Source organism: Hyperolius riggenbachi, chromosome 3 (genome assembly GCF_040937935.1).
Source record: "Hyperolius riggenbachi isolate aHypRig1 chromosome 3, aHypRig1.pri, whole genome shotgun sequence".
NCBI lineage: Eukaryota > Metazoa > Chordata > Amphibia > Anura > Hyperoliidae > Hyperolius > Hyperolius riggenbachi.
This window is the reverse complement of record NC_090648.1, coordinates 276139813-276167613: the sequence shown is the minus strand read 5'-3', so window position 1 is coordinate 276167613 and position 27801 is coordinate 276139813. Positions and strand designations below refer to the sequence as shown.

The 27801-nt window shown below is 44.7% G+C and overlaps 1 protein-coding gene across 1 annotated transcript; it reads left to right on the top strand.

Annotated features, from left to right (window-relative positions):
* Positions 1–18989: 18989 nt before the first annotated feature.
* LOC137561406 (tetraspanin-7-like) lies at positions 18990–23172 on the top strand. The gene is made up of 2 exons (XM_068272700.1): positions 18990–19891; positions 22427–23172. The coding sequence occupies exons 1-2, from the start codon at positions 19290–19292 to the stop codon at positions 22860–22862; spliced, it is 1038 nt and encodes a 345-aa protein (XP_068128801.1). The 5' UTR covers positions 18990–19289; the 3' UTR covers positions 22863–23172.
* The last annotated feature ends 4629 nt before the right edge of the window (positions 23173–27801 follow it).

Below are 27801 nucleotides of genomic sequence, written 5' to 3'. Positions count from 1 at the left end.
CCGGGGAGCGCTTCCGTGTGAGGCGGGGCTATGAGCTGCAGCCCTGCCTCACACGCGTCTATCAGCGGCAGATCTCCGCCTCTCCCCCGCCCCTCTCAGTCTTCCTTCACTGAGAGGGGCGGGGGAGAGGCGGAGATCAGCCGCTGATAGACGCGTGTGAGGCAGGGCTGCAGCTCATAGCCTTGCTTCACACGGAAGCGCACAGGGGTAGCAAAATCTACGACCAAATTGGTCGTGATTTTGCAGGGGGGGATTTGGAGGGGAAAGGACCCTCGTTCAGCCGCGGGATAGCGGCGTTTTAGCAGGGGCACACATGCCCCTGCTATATATAAGCAAAAAAGCCATTTTTATTATGGCTTCAGACTCTCTTCAAAGGGAACCAGAGCTAACCTAAAGAAAAGATTGTATACATAACTGGGGCTTCCTCCAGCCCCATACGCACGGATCGCTCCCACGCCGCCGTCCACCGCTGCCTGCATCTACGAGAACCGGCTCCCGTCAGTGACGTCATTGGAGCCGGGCTACACTGGAGAAGTGCGCCCTCTACGTATCTCTCCATACACTGCTGCAGAGATACGCAAAGAGCGCACCTCTGCTACGCTAGACTGGCTCCGACTGACGGCAGAGCGGGGAGCCGGTTCTAGTAGTTGCGGAGAGCGGTTGATGGCGGCGTGGGAGCGATCCGTGCGTATGGGGCTGGAGGAAGCCCCAGGTATGTATGGAATATTTTCTTTAGGTTAGCTCTGGTTCTCTTTAAAGGTGTGTAATATCGTTCTTGCCATGCTACAGTATAACTGTACATCATTAAAGTAAACGTGAAATGAATTGGAGAAAATAATTTTTACTTACCCGGGGCTTCCTCCAGCCCCTTGTAATCTGTCAGCTCTCTCAATGTCCTTCTGGTCTGATCTGCTGTGCTTCTGTAAAGTCTGCGATCCAGCTGGGCCACTGAGCATGTGCGGTTCCGAGCTGTGCTGGGAAGTTTTGCACAAATGCACTTACAGCCAGAGCCAAGTCGCAGACTTTACGGGGCTGACAGCAGCACAACCAAGGGGATCAGGCGGACGGAGAGGGAGCTGACAAACCACAAGGGGCTGGAGGAGGCAGAGCTACATTGCAAGAAGGTGGGGAGGGTGTGGGAACTGGTCCAAATTCTGCATTTGGGCCCAGAGTTCTGTAGCTATGCCAATAGCAAAATATCTAATTCTCATGGAACCTCCATATTATCTGTATTTTTAGTGCGTTCTCATTACAGTGCCTCCTTCATTAAAGTATCCTATTATTGCCCTGCTTGTCCCCATTAGAGTCCTATTACACTATATCAGTTGCTGTCGGTTGTGACTAAAAGGACAACTGATGTACAGTCCCAACGCAATAAGTGTAAAAGGCGGCGCTTAGTGTTCCTTTATGTATAGTTTTTATTAGGGCCCATTTTAACTGTTGTAATTCCTCCGCATGTGAATTCGGACACTTAAATGGAGCCTATTGAAATCAATAGGCTGCTGTCCTATTCTCGGGGAAATAAATGGACAGCATGCAGAATGTTTGACTAAAGTGCTTGTTTCAGGAGTGTGATTTAGACACTACTGATGCATGAAAGATCAGCAGGATGCCAGGTAACTGGTATGGTGTAAAAATAAATTAATATGGCATGCTCCATATCCCTCTCTATTCAGGTGTCCTATAACAATTGATATGCAGAGGAAATTGGGAAATTGGTTACAAGGAATATTGGAGAATTGGGATACACTATAGAGAATAATGCCTTTCTCCCATTTGCGAATATGCAACGATATTGCCGCGATCCGATGGGTGTACGGGCTCAACTGTGATGCATTTTTGATTTACAATGGGACAAAAAATATTGAGGGAAAATATTTTGATTTCTTAGGCTTCTGTACTTTGTGCAGGAGGCCAATCGCACAAAAAATGCTGCAGGCACGATGATTGCAATTTGGGAGATTGCATGTCAAGTGCACTAATGGAAACATCCCTGTGCAGTTTCCCATAAAGCGCGTACACATGCTGGACTTTTTCAAACTACGGGTCGTCAGACCCGCCCGCGGGGCGGTCGTTCTGATGGCAGTTCCACCTGAGTTCAGGCTGTCGTCAGACTGATAAGACTTATCGTACTTTGAAAAAGTCTGGCGTGTGTACGCGCCTTTAGTTTAAAGTGTACCTAATCAGATTGCAAATGCACATAGTAAAAGAAGGAAATATACTGCGCTCCACAGAACCAACCTCAGTACAGAGTGGGGATTGCAGCTATAATCAGAGTCACCTCTCTTTTAACCACTATACACAAGTAAAGCTGCACTTCTATATCTTCCATGCTAGGAAGCAGGAGGATTACCCTAAAACAACAAATGAAATGCACACATAGGGCCAAGTTTTGTCTTAAACCTAACACAGCCTGCACCTCGTGCTGCATCTTGGGGCATGTGCCACCACCTTGGGGATTATGCAGGGTAGAGTCCCCCCTTGTGAGTCCACTCATCAGACCATAACTTGCTTCTTGCGTATCACAAAGTTGTGCATCACATCGGGCGGTTTCAAGGATTAAAAGTAGCTATTAAAACATCACCGGTAGGACAGCTAGTAACAGACCACTGTATGCCCCGGCCACGGGGAAGTGCGTCCAACCGAGTCTGCCTTCACTTCCTGTAACGTCAGCGTGCAGCCTGGCTCAGTCCTACGCAATTCGTCACAATGACTCATTCAGGGGCTGGCCGCACGCTGAACCTGACGTCACTAAATACCGCCGCTCGCACTCCCAGGGACCGCCTGCGTTACCACCCTCTCATGTGGCTAGGTGACCCCTTGGACGCATCTTACATACTGTATATGCACAGTAGAAAAATATAATACACAGTTAAAAAATATAAAAATAACTAAAAAATTATATAATTACATAATAGCCACAGGACCTTTTAATGTTACTTGATATACAGTATATATACATTCAATAATTCATAAAATTAATTCAATATGAATAATCATAGCGGGGCTCCGTGAATATAGCAGGAACCCAATCCTAGCATCCCTAATCGATATTCATTCTATGTCCTAAAAATAAATAATTAAGGACCCTCTATACCGGAGGTGCCCAATAGGTCGATCGCGATCTACCGGTAGATCACGACCGCCTATTTTGTAGAACGCGGCCAGGTGGCCGCGTCACATTAAATTTTGTGGCCGGCAGTTATCAAATTCTGCTGCCGGCCGCTGGCAAATCAGAAGGCAGGGGAAGAGAGAGGCGGTGCAGTTGAGGAGGCAGAAGCTGCGATGTCATAGCTGGGGGCGGCGCCGGCACAATGTGTGCACGCACGCAAACTGCCTGCCGCCCCCTTCGTCCGCCGGAGCGTTCACCCATCTGCACTCCAGCCAGCCGCGGCTGAAGGAGGGGGAAACCAGAATGAGCCCCGAACACCGCCGCTGGAACTGGAGGGAGGTAAGTGGCCCAGGCCCCTACTCCTAGCAATATATACTGAAGGCACTTAACTATGCTATACCTGACTACCTATACAGAAGGCCCCTATGCCTAACTACACTATACCTGGCTACTTATACAGAAGGCCCCTACACCTAACTACACTATACCTGGCTACTTATACAGAAGGCCCCTACACCTAACTACACTATACCTGGCTAACTATACTGAAGGCACCTACACCTAACTACACTATACCTGGCTACCTATACAGAAGGCCCCTACACCTAACTACACTATACCTGGCTAATTATACAGAAGGCCCCTACACCTAACTACACTATACCTGGCTACTTATACAGAAGGCCCTTACACCTAACTACACTATACCTGGCTAACTATACAGAAGGCCCCTACACCTAACTACACTATACCTGGCTACTTATACAGAAGGCCCCTACCCCTAACTACACTATACCTGGCTAACTATACTAAAGGCACCTACACCTAACTACACTATACCTGGTTATTATACAGAAGGCCCCCACACCTAACTACACTATACCTGGCTACTTATACAGAAGCCCCTTACACCTAACTACACTATACCTGGCTAACTATACAGAAGGCCCCTACACCTAACTACACTATACATTGCTAACTATACTGAAGGCCCCTACACCTAACTACCTATACCTGGCTACTTATACAGAAGGCCCCCACACCTAACTACACTATACCTGGCTACTTATACAGAAGGCCCCTACACCTAACTACACTATACCTGGCTACTTATACAGAAGGCCCCTACCCCTAACTACACTATACCTGGCTAACTATACTGAAGGCACCTACACCTAACTACACTATACCTGGCTAATTATACAGAAGGCCCCTACACCTAACTACACTATACCTGGCTACCTATACAGAAGGCCCCTACACCTAACTACACTATACCTGGCTAATTATACAGAAGGCCCCTACACCTAACTACACTATACCTGTCTACTTATAAAGAAGGCCCTTACACCTAACTACACTATACCTGGCTAACTATACAGAAGGCCCCTACACCTAACTACACTATACATTGCTAACTATACTGAAGGCCCCTACACCTAACTACCTATACCTGGCTACTTATACAGAAGGCCCCCACACCTAACTACACTATACCTGGCTACTTATACAGAAGGCCCCTACACCTAACTACACTATACCTGGCTACTTATACAGAAGGCCCCTACCCCTAACTACACTATACCTGGCTAACTATACTGAAGGCACCTACACCTAACTACACTATACCTGGCTAACTATACAGAAGGCCCCTACACCTAACTACACTATACATTGCTAACTATACTGAAGGCCCCTACACCTAACTACCTATACCTGGCTACTTATACAGAAGGCCCCTACACCTAACTACACTATACCTGGCTACTTATACAGAAGGCCCCCACACCTAACTACACTATACCTGGCTACTTATACAGAAGGCCCCTACACCTAACTACACTATACCTGGCTAACTATACTGAAGGCCCCTACACCTAACTACACTATACCTGGCTACATATACAGAAGGCCCCTACACCTAGCTATCTATACCTGACTACCTATACAGAAGGCCCCATACACCTAGCTACAGTATCTATACCTGGCCCCTACACCTAACTACACTATACCTGGCTAACTATACAGAAGGCCCCTACACCTAACTACACTATACCTGGCTACTTATACAGAAGAAAACAGACAAATGATAAGCGCTCAAGGATGCACCTGAATTGTGAGCCATCAGCGGCAATGCAGAGCCCCCTAGGGCTAAATACATGCCTCTAATGCAAAACAGATGGCTCACAATTCAGGTGCATCCTTGAGCGCTTATCATTTGTCTGTTTTGTTTGTCTTATGAAATGTGTATACCATTTATGAATAGCAGCACGAGGAATTATGTTTTTATTGCTAGGTTAGAGGTAGGTCTTCCCCAAGGGGGTACGTCACCGCCGTGGGGAAGTCTATTAGGTCATAATTTGTGCACTAATTATCACTGAAGTTAACACCCCCCCTTGGTCTATAGTGATGCAGGGTGTGCAATATAGTCCAGTTTCTGGAGCTCTGCCCACTGATGCAGCTTAATCACTAATTCCCCCTCCCTCTCTTTGCCTGTAGTGTATGCTGGGTGTGTAATTTAGTCCAGTTTCTGGAGCTCTGCTCACCATTGCAGTTAAATCATTCAGGTATGAGGTTGTTTGAAAGCGCTGCCATGTCTCCCACTGTGCAAACTTGAATGTAAGTATACTAGTGGCTAGCTGCCTTCACTGTTTTAAATTCACTCTCAAATTTTTAGATTAGAGTTAGCACATAATTTTGCATCTGTTTTGCATTAGAGGCATGTATTCAGCCCTAGGGGGCTCTGCATTGCCGCTGATGGCTCACAATTCAGGTGCATCCTTGAGCGCTTATCATTTGTCTGTTTTGTTTGTCTTATGAAATGTGTATACCATTTATGAATAGCAGCACGAGGAATTATGTTTTTATTGCTAGGTTAGAGGTAGGTCTTCCCCAAGGGGGTACGTCACCGCCGTGGGGAAGTCTATTAGGTCATAATTTGTGCACTAATTATCACTGAAGCTAACACCCCCCCTTGGTCTATAGTGATGCAGGGTGTGCAATATAGTCCAGTTTCTGGAGCTCTGCCCACTGATGCAGCTTAATCACTAATTCCCCCTCCCTCTCTTTGCCTGTAGTGTATGCTGGGTGTGTAATTTAGTCCAGTTTCTGGAGCTCTGCTCACCATTGCAGTTAAATCATTCAGGTATGAGGTTGTTTGAAAGCGCTGCCATGTCTCCCACTGTGCATACTTATACAGAAGGCCCCTACGCCTAACTACACTCTACCTGGCTACTTATGCAGAAGGCCCCTACACCTAACTACACTATACCTGGCTACCTATACAGAAGGCCCCTACACCTAACTACACTATACCTGGCTACATATACAGAAGGCCCCTACACCTAGCTATCTATACCTGACTACCTATACAGAAGGCCCCATACACCTAGCTACAGTATCTATACCTGGCCTCTACACCTAACTACACTATACCTGGCTAACTATACTGAAGGCCCTACACCTAACTACACTATACCTGGCTACCTATACAGAGGGCCACTACACCTAACTACACTATACCTGGCTACTTATACAGAAGGCCCCTACACCTAACTACACTATACCTGGCTACTTATACAGATGGCCCCTACACCTAACTACACCATACCTGGCTACCTATACAGAGGACCACTACACCTAACTACACTATACCTAGCTACCTATACAGAAGGCCCCTACACCTAACTACACTATACCTGGCTAATTATACTTAAGGCACCTACACCTAACTACACTATACCTGGCTACTTACACAGAAGGCCCCTACGCCTAACTACACTATACCTGGCTACTTATGCAGAAGGCCCCTACACCTAACTACACTATACCTGGCTACCTATACAGAAGGCCCCTACACCTAACTACACTATACCTGGCTACATATACAGAAGGCCCCTACACCTAGCTATCTATACCTGACTACCTATACAGAAGGCCCCATACACCTAGCTACAGTATCTATACCTGGCCCCTACACCTAACTACACTATACCTGGCTAACTATACTAAAGGCCCTACACCTAACTACACTATACCTGGCTACCTATACAGAGGGCCACTACACCTAACTACACTATACCTGGCTACTTATACAGAAGGCACCTACACCTAACTACACTATACCTGGCTACTTATACAGAAGGCCCCTAAACCTAACTACACTATACCTGGCTACCTATACAGAGGACCACTACACCTAACTACACTATACCTGGCTACCTATACAGAAGGCCCCTACACCTAACTACACCTAACTACACTAGAACTGGGAATACACGGTACGTTTTCCGCATTCGATTTCGCGCCCAATCGTTTTCCGCGCTCAATTTCGCACCCAATTCTCTTATCTTCCATTAATTTTCCTTATCGTTTCCCATTGTTCCCTATGCGAAATCGAGCGCGGAATCGATCCGGCGGGAGATTGGACATGTCGGAAATTATCAGTCGAGCCATCTTAATGGCTCAAAAACATACCGTGTATTCCCAGCATTAGATTACAGTGTGCTGATAATTACTGCTCACTAATTTATCTGTGCAATCTTAAAACTTGTGATCGTGCACAATACAAATTGCTTATATATCTTTCTCCAACATTGATTATTTCTTCAAGTGACAAACTGTTATAAAAAACAAAGTGCAGAGTGCGCATGCCAGGCAAAAGACATGCCATTCGCCAGTGTGAACTTGATTCCATAATGCATACCATAATGTGCACCATTTATGTATGCCTACCAATATGAGCAATTGGACAAAAGTGAACATATTAGTCATGCACACAATGATACCCCTATGTCCGCACCTACCCAATGTAACATGATCCTCCACCATTACCACTATGCAACCCCACCTGGTGCAAAATTAATGCTCCTTCTCTTGCATTCCCCAACCTCATATACCCAATGCTGGATGTAAACCACAGTAATATTCCACCCTTTACTCTGTGTCAGTGTTATATATCTTTTATATCTAATATAACCATATGAAAAATCACAGCAACCAAACCATCCTAAACAACAACAACAACACCACCTTATCTTAACACTCCCCACCAAACCCTATATTTATTAACACTGTTCCTCGTCTAGTCAGGGAGAATTGCAATCCTAATTATTAGCAATAAAGTAATTAATGTCAAGTTCAATATTTAGGCCCCTTTGCTCCATAGTATCCAACCGATGAATCCATTCTGTTTCCTTCCTGCATAACTGTTGTAGCCTATTGGAGCCCCGGCAATGTGCATATACTTGTTCAATGTCCATTACCCTCAGAGTGCTAGGATCACTATTATGCACATCCGCAAAACGAGCTGAAACACTATGCCACCTGTAACCCTTCCTGATGTTATAAATATGTTGGTACACGCGCTTTTTTAACGGTCTCGTCGTACGACCAACATATTTCAAACCACAGGTGCAGGTAAGTATATAAACAACGTATGCCGAAAAACAGGTTATGCATTGTTTAATCTTATAACCATTCCTGTACCTATTAGATATGACCTCAGTCTCAGCTGTATTCACAGTGTCTCAACAGATGCAACAGGTCCCACACAACTGAAATCCCTGCATCTGCCAAAACACTTTAGGTCTCACAGGGGGGTCCACACAACTCGGGACAAGCAGGTTCCTCGGGTTGGGGGCCCTCCTATAGATGAATTTCGACCTTGCTGGAATTGCTCTTGCTAAAGACTGATCCTGCAATAGGATTGGCCAATGCTTCTTAATTATATGCTCAATCTGCCTATATACTGTATGTTGAATGTGCAGATGAATGGGAGCTCCACTCTGTTCTCATCTTTATTCTCACGTCACCTTAGGATGAGACTCCTATCCATATCATCTACCTCCCGCATGACGTGACTTATTCCCTCTTCATCATACCCTTTTTGAATAAATCTGTGGAACAATTTTGGGGCCTGTGCATAATAATCCTCAGTCCTGGAGCAAATACGTTTTACTCTCTGGAACTGTCCCCTAGGGAATACTTTAATCCAAGAGGGGTGATGACAGCTAGAAGTAGGTACAAAACCGTTTCTATCAGTCTTCTTAAAATCACATCTAGTATCTAGACGATCTCCCGATTTAAAAAAATATTAAGATCTAAAAAGTTAATAGTTGAGTGGCTAGTAACTGCTTCCAGTTTAATGTTAGGGCACAAGGAGTTCGCCTCCTTTAAAAACCCATTCCATTCATCATCTGTGCCTGACCACAGCACCAGCAGGTCATCAATGTATCTATGCCACTGCTTGACTTTACCCGGGTTGAGTCCTATCACCCTTTCCTCCCACTCCGACATGTATATATTTGCCAGAGATGGTGCGAAAGGGGCCCCCATGGCACAGCCTTTAATCTGCACAAAGTATTCTCCCTTATACCAAAAATAGTTCCTTGATAACGCAAAATTAAGTTGTACCAGAAATTCAATCTGCCTGGCATGCAGCCCAGCCATGCCAGTGAGCGCCCTCTCCATAGTGGAAATAGTCCTTGCAGTATGACTGGTTGATGTTGATTTTGTGCAGTGTAAAGGGTAATCTGACTTGGTAATTTTGATATAGATGTGACTAAGTATTATTTTTGTGTTTGAAAATGGTCCACACTCCTGCAATGAGCATCATATTATGCAATTTTACCCTAATATCCCCCTCCCCCCCCTTCAAAAAAAAAAAAAGGCTGACAAACTTATAAAACTTATAAAACTAACTAACATTATTTAAAATACATAAATACTGTATTTTAGTTTCAAAGGTTTTTATTGAAATAAGCAGATGATTGCAAATTCGCATTTCAGAAAGCCCTTAACATAGGGCAGTACAGTACATAAACAATAAAGAATGGGTATTGGTACAATTTGGTCATGGCATTAATAGCGGTACACAGGAAAGTACAGTTGGTTGGTTGCATACAGTCAATACATTTGTAATTGTATTCAGGAGTAGGACAGGGTGTCTCTGCAGTAGTATAGCTAGAGGTCAAAAAGAAAGGGCACAGGAGCGAAGACCCAATGTATGAGAGCAAGAGAGCCAGGGCTGCCAAGTCCTGGTGAAGGCAAGTGTATTGTCATTAATTATGGCTAGAGTTCGTTCCGAGATTAGGATGTCACTAATAATATGATCTGTAAGATCCATTGACAGTGTTGTTTGCCTCCATTGGCGAGCTATGTGTATTCTTGCAGCTTTAGCTATATGTTGGGAGAGCCTATGTTGGGGGAAGTTCCAACCCGGTGGCTTGTCTCCCAGTAGTAGAAGTAGGGGGTCTGGTGAGAGAGATTTTTCTAGGGCCGTACTTAGGATGGAAGTAACTTGGTCCCAGTATCTCTTGACAATTGGGCAGAACCACCATATATGGGCAATGGTCCCTGGTAGGCCGCATCCTCTGAAACACAGGTGTGTGTTGGTCTGCGAGATTGCGTGCATTTTGGTGGGGGTTATATAAGTTCTGTGTAATATTTTATAGTTGGTCTCAATATAAGAAAAGTAGCTACTACCTTTTGTGAGGGTTAGGCAACATTTGGACCAACGTTTAGGAGTTAGTGTGGTACCCAGATCTCTCTCCCACTGCAGCATTGTTCGAGTTTTCATGAATTCTGTTGGTTGTGAGATTTGGGAGTATATATATGAGATAAGGCCTCCTTCTAATGGGTGTAGAGCACACCATGCTTCATAGGTAGTCCTGGGGGGAAATGCTATGTTGTTAGGACATAATGATTTTATGAAGTGGAAGATTTGTATAGCATGAAAGAATTCAGAGGGTGGGAAAGCGGTGATGTTTTTGAATTGTTCCCAGGTGGGCGTTTTATCGTTTATTAAGAAGTTTTTAAGAGTTACATACCCTCTTTCTGTCCACCATCTAAACGCCCCTTGTTCCAGACCAGGAGGAAAATTAGGGTTGCCTATCAGAGGCATCTGGAGGGGGGGGTTTGACTGCAGACCTTTTTGGAGTTTAAGTCTATTCCAGATCATTAAGGAGTGAGCTGTGAGTGGTGAGATTTTTTGGTATTTGGTTGGGGATATACGCGGCGACCATTGGAGAGCAGGGAATGTGAGTGGTTGCAAGAGGCCATTCTCTATTTCTGCCCAGAGGGGTGGATTATGCTCAGCATGTATCTGGGCTACTTGTGCTATCTGCGCAGCTCGGTAATAGCTGAATAGGTCTGGTACTCCCATTCCTCCTCTGCTTCTATTCATATACATTATTTTTTGATTTATCCTAGCTCGCTTATTGCTTGTTATAAACTTGAAAATGGAGAGTTGTAGATCTTTAAGGGAGGTTTTGGTTACCAGAACTGGTAGCGTCCTGAACAGGTAGAGTAGGCGAGGAAGCAAGGTCATTCTAACTGCTTGGATTCTGCCAGTCCAGGAAAGGGTGGGTAGGTTCCATTTTAATAAATCTTGCTTTAGAGAGGCCAGCATTGGTTTATAATTTAAGTTGAAGAGTTCTTTAGGGTTGGTGGAGATTTTAACTCCAAGGTAGGTAATGTATTTATTTTGGAGTGATAGCCCTAAGGAGGTAGTGATAGCAGTAGCCTGTGTTTTAGTTAAGTTAGCAAAAAGCACCTCAGACTTTGAAATATTAAGAGAGAGGCCAGAGACCTTGCCAAATCTCTTCATTAGGTCAATTAAGTTAGGCAGGGATGTGTGGGGAGATGTCAAAGTAAGAAGCAGGTCATCTGCGAATAGATTGGCCTTGTACTCCGTTCCAGCAACTGTTATACCTTGGATATCGGTTGTGGCTCGTATCTTGGCTGCCAACGGCTCTATAGTCAGGGCGAAGATGGCAGGCGACAGGGGGCAGCCCTGTCGCGTTCCCCTTTGGATGGGAATTGTAGTTGGCATGTTGGAGGGGAGCTTTAATTGAGCTGAGGGGGTGGAATACAGGGTTTGAATGGCTTGCAGGTAAGAACCTCCTATACCCGCTTTCTGAAGAGCCTGTAGCATATACGGCCAATCTATTGTGTCGAAGGCCTTCTCCATGTCGAGCGAGACCAGGGCTAAGGGGAGCTTTTTGGAAGCTGCGACATGGAAAAGGTCCACGACTTTTCTGACATTGTCAGGGGCCTGGCGTTGTGGGATGAACCCCACTTGGTCTCTATGGATTAGTGGGCCTAGTACCCCATTTAATCTTGAAACTAAGATTGATGTAAATAGCTTGTAGTCAAGGTTGAGTAATGAGATAGGTCTAACATTTTTAATGTCTAGAGGATCTCTTTTTGGTTTGGGGATCACTGCAATAGTAGACTGTAGGAATTCAGGGGCAAGCGGCTTGCCATCCAGAATGGCATTGAATAATTTAACAAGATATGGAGCCAGAGTGTTTTTAAATTTTTTGTAATATAGGGCCGAGAAGCCATCTGGCCCAGGGGCCTTACCCTGTTTCAGGTGTTTTATTGCTTTTTGGACTTCCAGTTCTGAGATTGGTAGGTTTAGAGCTAGTGCTTTTTCTGGGCGAAGGTATGGAGTTCTTAGGTCATTTAAAAATTCAGATGGGTGGTTTGATGGGTCATTATTTTCTTTGGCTGCATATAGGGTTTGGTAATATTCTGCAAATTCTTTGTGTATTTTTAATGGATCAGAGGTGACTGCTCCTGTTTTAGTTCTTATTTGGTGAACTTTATTAAGGGATTGGGTCTGGCGTAACTTTCTAGCAAGCCAAGTGCTTGGCTTATTGTATTGAGCATAAATTTTCGATCTCGTCCAACGGATCGCTTTTTCGGTGCGATTTGATAGTATAATATTTATTTGCGATTGAGTGGTCTCTATTTGATTCTGGAGATATCTAGAGGGTTGGAGTGCATGGGCTAAGCGTAGTTGCGCTAGTTTATGTTCTAGGATACGTTGTTTTTCTGTTATAGATTTTTTTCGTTGGGAGGCTATTTTAATTATCTGTCCTCTTATTGTGGGTTTGTGGGCTAGCCACAGTATGTCCGGTCTGATGTCAGTGCTATCGTTAATTCTAAAATAATCCTTAAGTTGTTCTTCTAGGTCGAGTACTATTTCCCCGTCTGCCAGTAGGCTTTCGTTTAATCTCCATGGAGGGCGAGTTAGGGGAGTAGTAAGGGAGGCACAAGCTGTCCAGACGATATCGTGATCTGACCAAGCACTGATAACGTGTCTTGAGAAAGTTAAGTTAGGTATTAGGGGAGCTGATAGGAGTATCATATCTATTCTGGAATAGGAGTGATGAGAGGGGGAGTAGAAGGTATATCCCCTTGCCAGGGGATTGAATTCTCTCCATGTGTCTACGAGGTGGGTTGAAGTTAGGAGTTTGTTTAGTAGTGCAGATTGGTGTTTCTGTTTTGAGGACGGGGTGGCATGTGATCTATCTAGTGTAGGATTTGAGGCTATGTTGAAGTCACCTGCTAAGATAACTGAGGTGTTAGGGTGTTCTTCTATTAGTTTCAAGATGTCTCTTAATGGGGTTAAGGGGGACTCTGGAGGTGCATATAGGTTGATTATACATACTTGGAGGGATTGAATTGTCCCAAAAAGGGCTACGTAGCATCCTTCTGAGTCCGTAACACTCTTATCTAATACAAATGGTAGTGAGTTATGTAGCAAAGTTATCACACCCCTATGTTTTGTATCAGCAGAGGAGACAAAGAATCTCTGATAATTTTTATGATAATATTTAGGAGGTGCCCGTTTGGTGAAATGTGTCTCCTGGAGGCAAATTACGTCCGGATTACATTTCTGGTAATCAATAAAGGCTTTTCGTCTCTTTTGTGGGGAGTTAAGGCCCTTAGTATTGTGGGATATGATATTAATCATAGACATGTTTGGAATTGTTCTGGGGTTGCTTTAATTTAACTTGAGACATTGCCTGTGCTCTAGAGATTACTCGGTCTCCTCCTGGACACTTTTGAAGCTGCAAGTCAACCAATATTAAGTTAGATAAGACCAAATGTGTACACAACATCGTAGAACATAGCCAACGTGGCTTAACATAAGATGTGGGATGTTCATAGACATCCTGGGAGGGTAAACAACCCTTAGTTATGAAGTGGGCTGTCAGCAATAGAATAAAGCTGACAACACAGTTCATAGAAGTGAGGCAGCACTTGAACACTTAGACCCAGGGCCGGGCCGAGGCATAGGCTGGAGAGGCTCCAGCCTCAGGGCACAGTGTAGGAGGGGGCGCAGAATTCATTCAGCTGTCATTCCTAATTGTGTTTGAAGCAGAAAGAAATAAGAAAAGGGGATACATGGCAGTGGCTGCAAGCCATATAACTAGATATTAAGGTGTTGGGGAGGTTGTGGGCCCTGTGGCGCCTCTTAGTCTAATAGCAATCAGTGTGTGACAGATGGGTGGGAGGGATGGAGGGGCGCACTTTGGTGTCTCAGCCTTGGGTGCTGGAGGACCTTGTCCCGGCTCTGCTTAGACCTCGTGCCACATCTTGATAGAGACATTTTTCACACAGTATGCCAAGCTGTATAAATCATTCAGTATACCAATGCTGCCACCTAGTGGTTGTTGCAATGAACATCAGAGCAGAAGAGCAAATATATAAAATGCATAATATCATAGGGGAAGATTATAAACTCAGTTTGTTAAGTGGGAACGCGTTATACAGTTAAAAGATTCGTACTCCGGAGCATTGTTAACATGGAGACCTGAGGGTCATAGTCCGATCTGCAAAGAGGCCCCACATAGTGGGATTTATTCTAGTGCGAAGTCAAGCCGTAAGCATCTGACCTTAATCAAAAGAGATTGCTTTTACAAGCTGGCACCTTTAGTGTTCAGGGTCTGCTCATGTTGGGCTACCGAGCTAGGGAGTGCGCATTAAAACAAAAACAATATAAGCGCGGTAATGAGTACAGTGTGGACCATGTATATTGTTTATGCGCTGGAGAGATAGGGGTTTGGTGAGGTTAATTTAGCTCCGAAGAGGGAAAGTACTCACGGGGTCTCAGTCAGCAGGCAATAGCTGATTCCTTTCCACGTCTCTGGTGATCAAGTCGCAGGTGAGAGCGGATAATGCAGGTGCTTGATTAGGAAAGCATGTCCTCGAAAGCTAAAGGGGGGCTAGTTGGGCCGGTTCAGGCTTGGTCTTGTGAAGATCTTAATCGGGCTCTTTTTGAGGACCAGACCCTTGCTGGACGTGGTGCGCGCATTGGAAGTGGGACTGGAGGCATCGGTTCTGCCGGAATGGAGGCTGCCAGTAAGGTCTTCCTACCCTCCTCTGGCGTATGGCACGTGTGGATGCGGCCATTGTGGGTGAAATTTAAAGAGAAGGGAAATCCCCACCTGTACTTGATCGATGCCTTCTGCAGGGAGAGAGTGATGGGACGCATGGCTCGTCTGCGCTGGATCGTTGTAGGAGCTAGGTCTGCGAACAGCTGAACCGTGTCGGGGACATCTGGCAAGGCTGTAAGGTTACGCGCTGCCTCCAGCAGGAGATCCCGGACTTCTTCGTGGTGAAGTTTCAACACGATGTCGCGTGGGAGGTCCGTGTTGCGGGGCTTGTAGAGGGCCCTGTGAATCCGGACAATGCGAAATGAAGATTGGTCTTCCTGTGGGAGCAAGGCGCCAAACAACTTGAGAGCCATGGGCTTTAGGTCAGTAACCTCTTCGGGTAAGCCTCTGATTCGGAGGTTAGCTCTCCGGTTCCTGTTTTCCGCGTCCTCAAGCCGCAGCTCCAGGGTGTCGATTTTTTCCGCCTGCGTGTCTATGAGGATCTTGTCTGCGGCTAGGGTGTCAGTGAGATCGTCCACCTGTTTTTCTAGGTCGGCGACCCGGCCACCGAGCTCTCTAATCTCCATTTTGATGTCTTTCACCGCGGCCCGCAGCTCCATTCTAAACACCTTCTGGATTGTTGCAATTAAAGATTCTTGTGAGGCAGAGGGGATAGAAGCTTGTTCCTCCTCGTTTTGATCATCAAAGATGTCGTTACTGTTGTCATCTTGGACAGGAGAGGAGCTTCTGGATGGCTGCTTCGTGTTGTCGGCCATCTTAGATCGGGTGGGGCGGCCTGGTGTGGCGGCTATGATCGGTGTAGCTGGGTTCAGAGAGCCCGTGTCCTTTCCAGTTTTGTTTTTTTTTGTTCTGGACATGTTCCGGTGGCCCACCCAGAAGTTTGGCAGCGGTTGGTTTGCTTGAGATGGCTTGTTTTAGCGGCGGCAGTCGGTCTAAGAGCGGAGCTGTGAGGAGTTACATGTGTCCTCTCTAGTGCCGCGCATGCGCCTCATAAATACTGTATTTTAAATAATAGGACTGGTTTTGTACAGGATTTATATACCTGATAATGGAAGGATTGAACACTTATTTTTGTCACATCCTGATTCTGTCTTCAGATTATTTAATCATCAACATATTACCGTAGTCTTGAGTTCCTGTTGTTTAGGGTGAGGAAGGAATAAATGCCTCTGAGATCAGCAAGCAGTCTCATCTAAAGCTGGAGAAACACACGTGATTGGCGGCCTAATCTGGCAAGCAGTGGATTAATGCCTCATCTGAAATCAAATCTGCTCTACCAGCTTTGATCCCATAGTTAAAATCACAGGCATGTGAAATTTATTGGTTATGTTGGGGATTTAAAGTGAACCTGAGCCGAAGCTCGGGTTTAAAATCAGATACATACTAATGAAGCTTCCCTCGCTTGTCAGAAGCCCCCCCCCCTCCCGTTGCTGAGCGGGGCCCCCTCCACATCGGGGCCGGGCAGCTCCTCTTCCCATATTGTGGCTGCGCACTAGCCGCACGAGCCCGCACCCGCATGTGCAGTAGCACGGAGCCTGCAACTCCAGCTTACTGCACATGTGTGGGGGGGGCTCGCACGAGCTTCCATCGGGCCCGATGTGATTAGCGACAGTGCCTTGTCACTAATCTTTCAGGGGGCCATGCTCAGCTACAGGGGACAATGGAGTAGCGAGAGAAGCCTCAATAGGAACCTGAGGCTTCCCTCTGCTAAGGTAAGTTTCTGATTTTGTACCCGAGCTTCAGCTCGGTACACTTTAAGGTTGCCATACAGTAGTCATCCAGATTTTGCAGAAAAAAAATGATTTGATCAAACCTGCTAGAAATTGATGCTGCAAATAATGCCCAAATCGGAAGATCTCAATCAGCAGCTGATCGGGAGTGCGGCAGTAGCGGCATTGTATTTTGAGCAAAGCTTAATGTAGTCAGTAAAGTTCACACTCACCTGTCTGCCTGCACACTTCCTGTGTCTTTTCTCCACTGCCGGGCCTCCTTCCTTTCTCCTTCAGGCCTGTGTCACGTGACAAACTAGAGGCTGAACACCAGAGTCCTCTAGAGGCCATGTAAAGTATGGGGGGCCCAGCAGGCAGTATGCAGCTCCACAGAGTTCTAATTTTATGCTAAAATCTGTTAAGAATCTGTGTACAGCGTATAGAGGGATACAGTCAGATAGACCCCTCTCTAATCAGAATATGATCTGAGAGGGATCTATGTGCTGGCCACATTGACCAGTGTATGGGCAGCCCTAATTAAAGTGACCTAATCTGCTAGATATTTTGGCCTTGATTCATGAAGCTGCGTTGCTATAGCAGCGCGAGCTCCATGACAGCAGCACAACCTAAATCCAGGGCTGCACACTATGGGCTTGATTCACTAAACCGTGATAACTCAAATATCACACTTTATCAAAAATATCACACCTTATCAAAGTTAACACTCCTTATCAGAGTAGCATAGCGAGTGCTACGAAGTTATGCCTGCTAATTGGCAATAGCACTTGTAATGCCCTGAGTCCCTGCAGGTTTGTAGCGCTCGCTATGCTACTCTGATAAGGTGTGTTAACTTTGATAAGGTCTGATATCTTTGATAAGGTCTGATATTTGAGTTAGCACGGTTTAGTGAATCAAGCCCTATGTGCGGTCATGCAGCGTAGTTACATAGCAACTTACATAGCTCCTTTAAATGCTGGGTGCTGCTGCTGTGAAGTATCGTTACCTCGATACTCCACTGGCGCGGCCGTTACTAGATTAATTAACATTTTGGGCTTGATTCACAAAGCGGTGCTAACTGTAAGCACGCTTGTAAAAAGCCACTTATCATGTCTAAAAATCCTTTGCGCGCGCTAATTAGCAAAGTTCCATGCGCAAAGGCTGGTGCGTGCAAAACAAAAACGGCGCACCCGATGTGCCTATATGTTGCATTGGATGCGCCCAAAACATTGCATAGATGCGACGTTTAGGGCGCATCCAATGCGACGTTATAGGTCGCATCGGGTGCGCCGTTTTTGTTGCAACCCGTGCGACGTTTCGCCCGCACTGGGTATTTTGTGCGTGATCTGATTTACTTTGGTGTGTGCTAAGTACGTAGCACCCTAGTTAGCACGCCCAAAGTCTTTAGGCGTGCTAACTAGGTTAGAACCGCTTTGTGAATCAGGCCCTAAGTGTGTCACTAGCGGTCGCGCTAGTGAAGTATCGTGGTCGCAATACTTCACATCAGCACCACCCGGCATTTAAAGGAGAACGCCTTGCTATGTAAGCAACATATGTAACTAAGGAAGGCACGCTATGCTGCACGACCACGTGTAATTTGCAGCCCTGGATTTAGGTCGCACTGCTGTCATGGAGCTCACGCTGCTATAGCAACGCAGCTTCATGAATCAAGGCCTTTCACCTTTGTATGGTCACCTTTAGGGTAGTGTGTGTTTGTGTGTATTGTTAGTACCAGAGCTAAGGGCTCTGACTGCAGGATACAGACAAGTCTTTGTGCTTGCAGACAATAGCTTCTGCTGACATTTTATGTTTTTATGATCAAAATCAATACCACAATAAGAAGAAAAAATGAATAGTAGCTACAGAAATATGGACCATGTAAGCTGTGTATGACTGCATTATTACAGTTTACTAGATGAAAACATGGACCATTTTTTATTTGTTTTAAAATCTAAAGATCAATGTCATGTTGCTACTTTGAAATTAGTAGTTAGCAAAAAATTAGGTTACCGTATATGAATTTGATAGCAAAATCACCATATAGGACAAAATAATCTGTCTGGTGATCTATTTTTATGTAATACAGCTAAAACTATAATGTCATGAGACCACAATCACAGTTACAGCCTTATCTGGCAAAACTGGGATGGAAAGAAGGTGATTAGTCTTGTGGGCAGAACCCGCAATTTGACATTTATTACTGAGCTAAAGGAAATGTATTGACTTTCAGGAGAGGTGACCAGAGGGGGAGGCAGTGATGTCCAGCAAAGGCAAGGGACCATGACTGATAGCAGAGCAGAGCAGGTACATCCAAGGAAACACTCTGCAGGGAGAAATGACATTCTGGAGCTACGAGGTGACAGAAGAGTATCCACTGTGGCAGGGAATACACAGAGAAGTCACCCCACTGATGTGTGGATGCTCCCTGAGTCTCTCCAAGATGAGAAGGATCAGCGCTTTACACCACAGCAAAATGTGGCAGCAGAGTTACAAGAAAAAAATGAAATACTGGTCCGGTCCTTGGTTATTCCCAGATACAATTTTCATCACAGGAAGAGACACACAAGAAATAGCATTGCTCTGTTAAAGCTCTCCCTCATGGCTTTCAGTTTCACCTTTTGGGTGGCAGGGTTAGCTACACTCACAGTGGGAATTTGGGCAAAACTCTCCTTGGAAAAATATTTGGTTTTGTCCACCAACCGTTACCCAAACACCCCACTCATTCTGCTGGTTAGTGGAGCTGCTGTGCTGCTTTGGGGCTTCCTTGGTTGCTTCAGTGCTGCAGTAGAGAAACGGTGTCTTCTACGCACGTATGGGCTCTTCCAGCTGGCAGTGCTGTTGGCTGGGCTTGCTGCTGGGCTTTCAGGCTTGTTCTATCGCAGGTAACCTCTTACATCATTCACTTATATTCAGTACATAGTAGTATTACAAAATCACTGTTATATACCTTCTTCATATATGTAATATTCTTGTCTTTTGTAAATTATACAATTGTTATGGCAAATTACTGCACGATAGAACAAACATTTAAAAATAATTTCCATTGTTTTGAGTCAACTAAAGTGCATTCCAGTACATTGTACTATTTTATTGAATATATGTAATTGTTATTTATCATATAAAGCCAGTATCTTTAGATGGATGCAATATACAATGATGGATATCTCAAAAAAAGCACCATGCATTGAAAACGATCCTTTAAGTACAACATACACTTGTGTGCAGCATGAGGTTGTTAGGATAGGAAAGTAAGATTGCCAAAGTTAAAATTTTAATAACTATTCTCAGTTACATAAAAGAACTTTTGAAACTATTCTCAAATCTTTCCTGTGTGTAAAAACATTTACTTTCACTGCAGAGTGCAGGAGAAGCTTGTTTTTCTCTGACTAATCAGCAAATCGAATCATTGCCAGCAAGAATCTCTCTGCCTGTGTCTTCACTCTGCCCCACTCCCTCTGCTGCTTAGACACATTGCCCTGGCAACAGCTGAGACACTTCAGCTGAAAAGGAGGGGGGCGAAGAGATGACACAGAAGATTCTTGCTGGAAATGATTAGACTTGCCAATTAGCCAGAGATAAGCAAGCTTCTATTGCTCTCTGCAGTGGAAGTAAACATTTTACACATAGAGAATACTTGAGAATGCTTTCAAATGTTCTTTCGTAGTTACTGAAATTTAAAGTTTGGGAATATAATCCCACTAAGAGGAACTGTAAGGTGGAAGTGAACTTGCCATCAGTATGAAGCTGATGGCAGGTTTCTGAGGGAATACCCGAGTTTTAGACAGGAAAAAGCCCTGCAGCCAGTGGAAATCCAGCTGAAATGGTGGAACTCCTCCCACAGTGTAGGCCTAATGATGCACAACCTTGTAGGTAATGGCATCACATGCAGCTCATTCCTGATTTGCATATGCTGATATTAAAGGCTAGATAGCTCAGCACTTATAGCTCCTACACACAAGATAGCATTAATATATTATATCTCAGGAACCAGCAGGCCTGGGGGGCTGCAGTTTGTCACAGAGATAGGTCTCCTCCCTACTCTAAAAATGTGCAGTGTGTAGGAGCTATGAGTACTGAGCTATCAAGTGTTTAATATCAGTAGCATAATATACTGTAGACATAGGAGGATGAGACATAGCAACCTAGTGGAGAGCAGAGAAATAGCAACAGCAGCACTCTTTCAGACACAGCACTGACATAGTGGAGAGCCGAGACATAGTAGAAAATAACGTAGCGTGGAAAGCAACTTGTTTCATACTGAAAACTTGGGTATCTATAGAAGGAAAAAAGGGGTGTGTCTTCAACTAAGGGAATAAAAAAAGCCCTCTAGTTCTGCGTGCCAGTAGTAAACATGATTCCTCCCATGCCGCGTAAGGCACTTTTTTTATACAGGGTAGGACGATTTTTGTTCCCTTTTTTTGCTTCTCTCTTCTTCTTTTCTTCATAACACACACTCTCTTTTCCCTTTGTTTTGTTTTTGTTTGTTTTTTAATTCTATTTACAGTTACTCTTTGCACAAAGGGAGCAGTAGTAAGAGCTAGTAGTGTCCTATTTACTGTATACCAACTCCTAACTAAAACTGCAAACCAGATAAAAGTAAAACTTCAGGAAAATAACATTTCCTCATTCCCCCTCATCTGAACATCCCCATACTACTTTTTGTTTTCTAATTTTATGTTTTGTTGGTATGTGACGGCCACTAAATTTTCCTGCTCAGACCTTCAGGCTCTGTCCTGTAAATCCATACTTTCTGACAGTGTGGGCCTCACTCCATTGGGTTTTGCTGGAGGTAGAGTTAGTGAATGCCTTGATTATGTCTCTTCCCATATTTTACTGTGGGGAGCTGCATCATTGACTTGATAATGCAGCGGGGCATCTTCTCGGTGGAGGGAGTGGTGAAGGAAAATCTGCATCGCTGTCATATGACCAGACTACCTAGTGAAGATAGGTAATTTGGTATTTGGTGATTTATTTATTATTTTTAGGCTGGCAATGCAGTGAACATGATTTTCTAAGGATGTTGCAGATTCTGTGATCACTGAACAGGAGGATATAATTATAGCTTTCCCAGGCCTCAGTGCCGCCACACTTTTAGGAGAACAATGGATTTCCAAAGTTCTCTGCATGTCAGGAGCTACTTTTTGAGAAGGGCATAGTGCATTCATGCACATTTTCCTATTTATCACCAGACATTGAACAGCATTGACTACAGGCAAACTTATCATGTATTATTTTAGAAAAGAGCTGGGGCTCTGCAGTGGGTTGTCAGTCAAACATTATTCTAAACAGTATTTACACATAATGGCACAGTATGTAAGGACTTAGAAAAGGAGTACATAAAAACAGCATAGACCCCCACTCTAAAATAAAATAGCAACCAGCAAACCAATTTACCATATTTTTTGTTAATGTGACAGGGATATCGCAGAGGGGTTTCAAAGTGGCCTAAAGAATGCAGTATTTTCCTATGCAGAAGATGAAGAAAAGGCTGATGCCCTGGATGCTGTCCAGAGGGCTTTGCAATGTTGTGGAGTACACAGTTACCATGACTGGCTAGATTCTCCTTGGTCCTTGGAGCAGCAGGATCCTCATCATGGACATAACAATGGTTCTGTACCCAGCAGCTGCTGCCAGACACGTAAAGGATGCCGTAATAACCCTTTGTTTTATGAAGCACCAGGGATCCACATAGAAGGTTGTTTCAAGAAAGTCTGTGACTTTGTAAGTGACAATATGTTTTATATTGCCACAGTTGCTCTTGGGTTGGCGTTAATTCAGGTTGTGGGCATTGTCTTATCATGCTTATTAGCTAACAAAATACCTCATCAGGTTCCAGAAACAGTTCCAACTTGATTCCTATCTGATAAACATACTTACAGGCTAAGAATAGTTTTTTTGGTGGGATCAGATGCCACCATGCATGGGAAACGGCTACCTTTGCAGGGTAAAATATTTGTTAACAGTTACTTACTTGTAAATTATGGTAACTGCAGCTTGCTTGAGTTCATTGCAGAAATGAAACAATTGATGGGTCTGACATTGGAGAAGAAATAAGGTTTCCCGGCAGTAAACCTCCAGCTTATACTCTTTGGCAAGCTGAATTTTAGCAATGGGTGTGTGTAGCAGGTGCCTTGGGACTTCAGCTTCCTTGCAGCTTCAACTAGTGGACATGCAAGCTCAAAAGTTCCACAGTCTTATGTGCATGCTCTTCAAGAGAAGACCACAAAATATTTCCACTCATATCTGTGCTGTGATAGGTAGTGAAATTGTTTACATGGCAGATGCAATGATGCTTAATAGGGAGGACTTTTTTTGTTATTTATGTCATGTCATGTACTACAGGATGATAAACAATTATCTTATAGACAAGAATATTTATCCTGCTGTCTCATAACTCACAAAGCTGGTCTAAAGGTAAACCTTGAAAAGTTCTCTAGTATTGTGGATTATTAGTAGTCCTTGGTTAACAAATGAAATGGGGACTGTAGGTTTGTTCTTAAGATAAATTTGTATGTAAGTTGGAATATTGTGCCCCCCTGCGCCTCTGGTGACCCCCTGTGCCTCCAGTGTGCCCCTCTGTCTCTAGTGCCTCTACTGTGCACTAGCACTGCCCCCCTCTGTGACTCCTCCATCTACAACTGACCACCCTTGTGCCACCACTGCCCCCCTCTAAGCTTACTAACGACAATGTCCAACCCAGCTCTTAAATGTCTGCTTCTTTAGTATGGAAGTAACATCATTGTGACAGACATAATGTTATTATTGGCAGGGAGCAGGGCCATTTTTAAGCAAAAGCATTCAAGGCCACTAGTCCTAGGGGTTGCCATGCTCCTGATTAAGCCCTGCTCCTGAACAAAGCCACACGCCAAATGAAGCCATGACTCCTCGGGTGTTTGTGCCTTCTTCTGTCCCCATTGTGCCTCTTATGTTCCCTTGTGGCTCCTTCAGTCCCCCATGCCACCTCTGTCCCTCTATGCCTCCTTCTGTTAAGCTTGGAGGTGTATTCTCCACAGTCAGCATGCAACACATAAGCTGACGTGAAGGAGGTACACACACTAGCACAAGGAATCAGGATATCCCCAGTTTAGTGGAGGAGAGGACTGACTCCAATAGGAGATTGTGGTGCACACAGCCACAAACAACACTTTCGTAAAAACGTCTTAGCGCAAAGTAGCGCTGAGCACATAAACCAGGACTGAGGAGATCAGGACAGGTAGACAGAATTAACTAGCCACTACTTAGTGACAGCAAGCGTCCACAATAAAACAGACTGGAATGAGGCAGCCAATGCGTTTGCAGCAATGGCGTGCCTCACAAAGACAGGACAGGATAGTCAGGAAATAGCAGGATCAAGATAGATGAACGTAACACAGATAAATATACAATAAGTATGATTTCCTAGCGTATTACAATTACAGCTATCAATGAAACTATTTGTAACGTCTGACTAACATATGTATATATCGGCAATGAACCGATATATGACATAAGCAGGAACTCTGACTAAGACTGGAGTAATACAGGGAACATGACTCAGAAGGATTCGCTATCTCTTCGCAGAGATGAACGCAATCCACAAACAGGACCAGGAACAGGATACTAGCTCAGCACGGGTGCTCACGATACGCGCAAACTACCAAAGCGTGCTGGAAGGCTGACTGACTGAACACAGGAAATAAACAGTTCGTGTACGTATATATCAGCGACACTGATGTATCAACGTAACACGAATACAAAGAAAATAACAAAATGCGCAAGTATGCGTATATATTGGCGATGAACCAATATATGACACAAGACAAGCAGAGTAACAACTTCTAGAACAAGAGCAGAACTAGGAGGACTCGCTGACCCCTTCGCAGGAGTCAGCGCAGTCCACACGGACTAGGAACGAGGTGGGGCACGGGCAGAGTAACAGACAGAATCTGAGACTATGGTAGCCCATGAGGCATTGCAGGAAGCAGTTCTTTATACTGAGGTCATCCAATGGGAGCAGACCTGCAGATTCCCACACAAGTGAATGGTAATTAATCACAGGCTGATAGCAGGAAAAGGCAGACAATGATATGCAGCCTGCAGGAAAGGGATTGCCCCTCCATTGCAGCAGACAATGTTTGTTTACACAAAAGCATATTAAACTGTCATTAACTTCAGAGCGACTGCAGATGGAATTAGCAACTAGTTTAAGTGCAAACCAAACTATGCAAGCAAATGCATGTAATGACATTAGAACTGCTTGGTTTGCAATACCACTGCAGTCAGCAGTAAACGCTGCAGAAGCGATCATAACAGTACCCCCTCCCTTAAACGCGGCCTCTGGACGCCTATAAAAACTGACATATTTCTCCTGAACCACCCAAACCAAAAAATCAGAAGTGGGAAATCCAGCAAACTGATCTGACTGAAAATTCATGAAGGTCGGATCAGCCCGACAAAACCAAATTCCCGAATCAGTCTCACCAAAACTAGACCAATTGGAACCAGAACCTACCGAACCATGCCCGTCAGCACTACAAGCCTCAGTGTGACACCCATCAGAACCACGACTTCCAGAAAACAACCCCAAGAAACTCTCTGAGCGATACCCACCGCCTTCCAAGGACTGTCCAAAAACGCCAAAGCCTTTGCAATGCCCACCGGAACTGTCCTTACCAACACAAAACCCACTGTTGAACCAGTCCAAGGTACCAGGACACGTTTCCTCAGAGATCTCCCAGAACACTTGGAAGCTCCAAAGAGATCCCCACAGGTCAGAACGCCCCTTAGGCTCACATGGAGAACTATCAAGAACCCCTATGGAACCCAGGGCAACTCCAGAGTCAGGGTCACAAGGACAAACATCAAGATCAGGGCTTTTAGGGACCAGAACCATCTCCGGGCATGCAGGCCAACCGGCAACATCAGAACATGTCTCCACTAGGGAAGCACGTGAGCACGCTAACACAGACACATCTGGGCACTCTGGTATACGAAGCACATCTGGGCACACCGGCACAAGAGAAACCTCTGGGCATGTCAAGGAACTGCGAACCTCAAAGTCAGTCAAGACAGGACCGAAACCAGAACTGGGCAAAAAAAATTCATCATGACTAGACTTCACAGTTACTGGATTCTCACTAAAAACTGCAGGATCAGACTTAGATGTCGCTGATTCCAGCAGGGTTATTAACAAATCATGTTCAGGGGCATTTACAAGACAGGGCAAATCTTCTGATGTATGCACTGAACTAGACAGGGTTCCCATAGCTTCTTCTGGACTAGACAGAGACTCATCAAATACACTGGATTGGAGCTCATGAAGGGCTGCAAAACAAGTCAATATTGCAGCAATCCCCACTGAACTAGGCAAAACTGAGAAACTCACTGGACAGGAAGGGGACTCTGAAACTACTGCCACACCGGGCAGAAAACCAGAATTTTCCAGGATACAGGGCTGGGTTTCAGAAACACTCATTAACCCGGAGTGAAATTCTGAGATTTCTACTATTTTTTCCAGCGAGTCAGAATTATCCATGTTACAGGGCAAGACTTCTGAAACATTCAGAGGACAGGGCTGGAGTTCCTCGGCTGTTACAACACTGGAGAGGGACTCAACAATATTGGTTAAATCAGACTGTGTACAGGGCAAGGTATCTAACACACTTGCTGACGAGAACAATATTTCAATGGCTTCTGCTTTGCTGGGCAGAAATTCATCAAGTTTTATTAGAGCAGACTGTAATTCCAAAACAGCTGCTAGACAAGTGAATATTACTGCAACACCAACTGAGGTAATCAGTGCCTCAGACTCCTCTGCTAGAGGGTTTGAAGTATCCAAAGTACTGGGTGAAGCATAAGACTCTGCGACCACAGCTTCACTGGACAGGATCACTGAACAGTCCATATTGCAGGGCAAAACCATGGAAGCACCTGCTGGACAGCATAATGATTCTGTGACCTGAGTTTCATTGGAGAGATCTACTGCACAATTCATGGTACAGGGCAAATTTACTGGAACATTTTCTGAACAAGGTAATAATTCTACGATTTCAGGTTCACATAGCAGATGCTCTGAGCTATTCACGAAACTAGAGCGAGGTGTAGAGACAGGAAGATCAAGACACAAATTTTGTGCATCTGAAGCACTATTCAATTGTAAAATTGGAAAATTCAGATGCTGGGGTTCTGAGGTTTCTAGACAGGATTGCTGGGACTCAGAAACTAATGTAGTGCATCTATTGGCATCTGCTGGATCAGACAGGAGTTGAACTTTATTAACACAGGTAAATTCTACAGAAGTGTTTGCAGAGGTAGGCAAAGATTTTCTAATGTCTGTTTCACTGAACAAAGACTCATGAGTACTGGCTAGGCTGGACTTAGAAGTCAGCAGGACCTCTGGATTCTCTGCTAAAAAATTTGTGCAGGGCAAAGTTAAGAAAGTATCAGTGGCTTCTGTTTTACTGGGAAGTAACACTGAGTTATCCATGGTACAGGGTGGAGTTACAGGAACATTCACAAGACATGGCAGGGACTCAGTAACTGGAGAAGTGGGACAGTCTCCAATTGACAGTGTGTCTTCCCTGGTATCAACTGATTGAATCGCATAAAAATCGTCCAAAATCATCTTCCACACATCGATCAATGGAGCCACAAAGTCATACCCACACACACCAGTTTTTATTAGGTTATAGGCAGACTTAATGCATGCATTCAATACTAATTCACTTTTTGCACTGTAAAACTGACAAAATGAACTTGCATCTTTCTTCCATTCATAGACCAGGGCTTCCATCTCTCCTTTCTCAAATGGAGG

Bases quoted from the DNA above. Each gene is read 5' to 3' on its own strand.
- LOC137561406 (XM_068272700.1), top strand. From the start codon at position 19,290: ATGACTGATAGCAGAGCAGAGCAGGTACATCCAAGGAAACACTCTGCA. The intron at 19,892-22,426 runs GTAACCTCTTAC...TTAATGTGACAG, and splicing joins TCAGGCTTGTTCTATCGCAG to GGATATCGCAGAGGGGTTTC.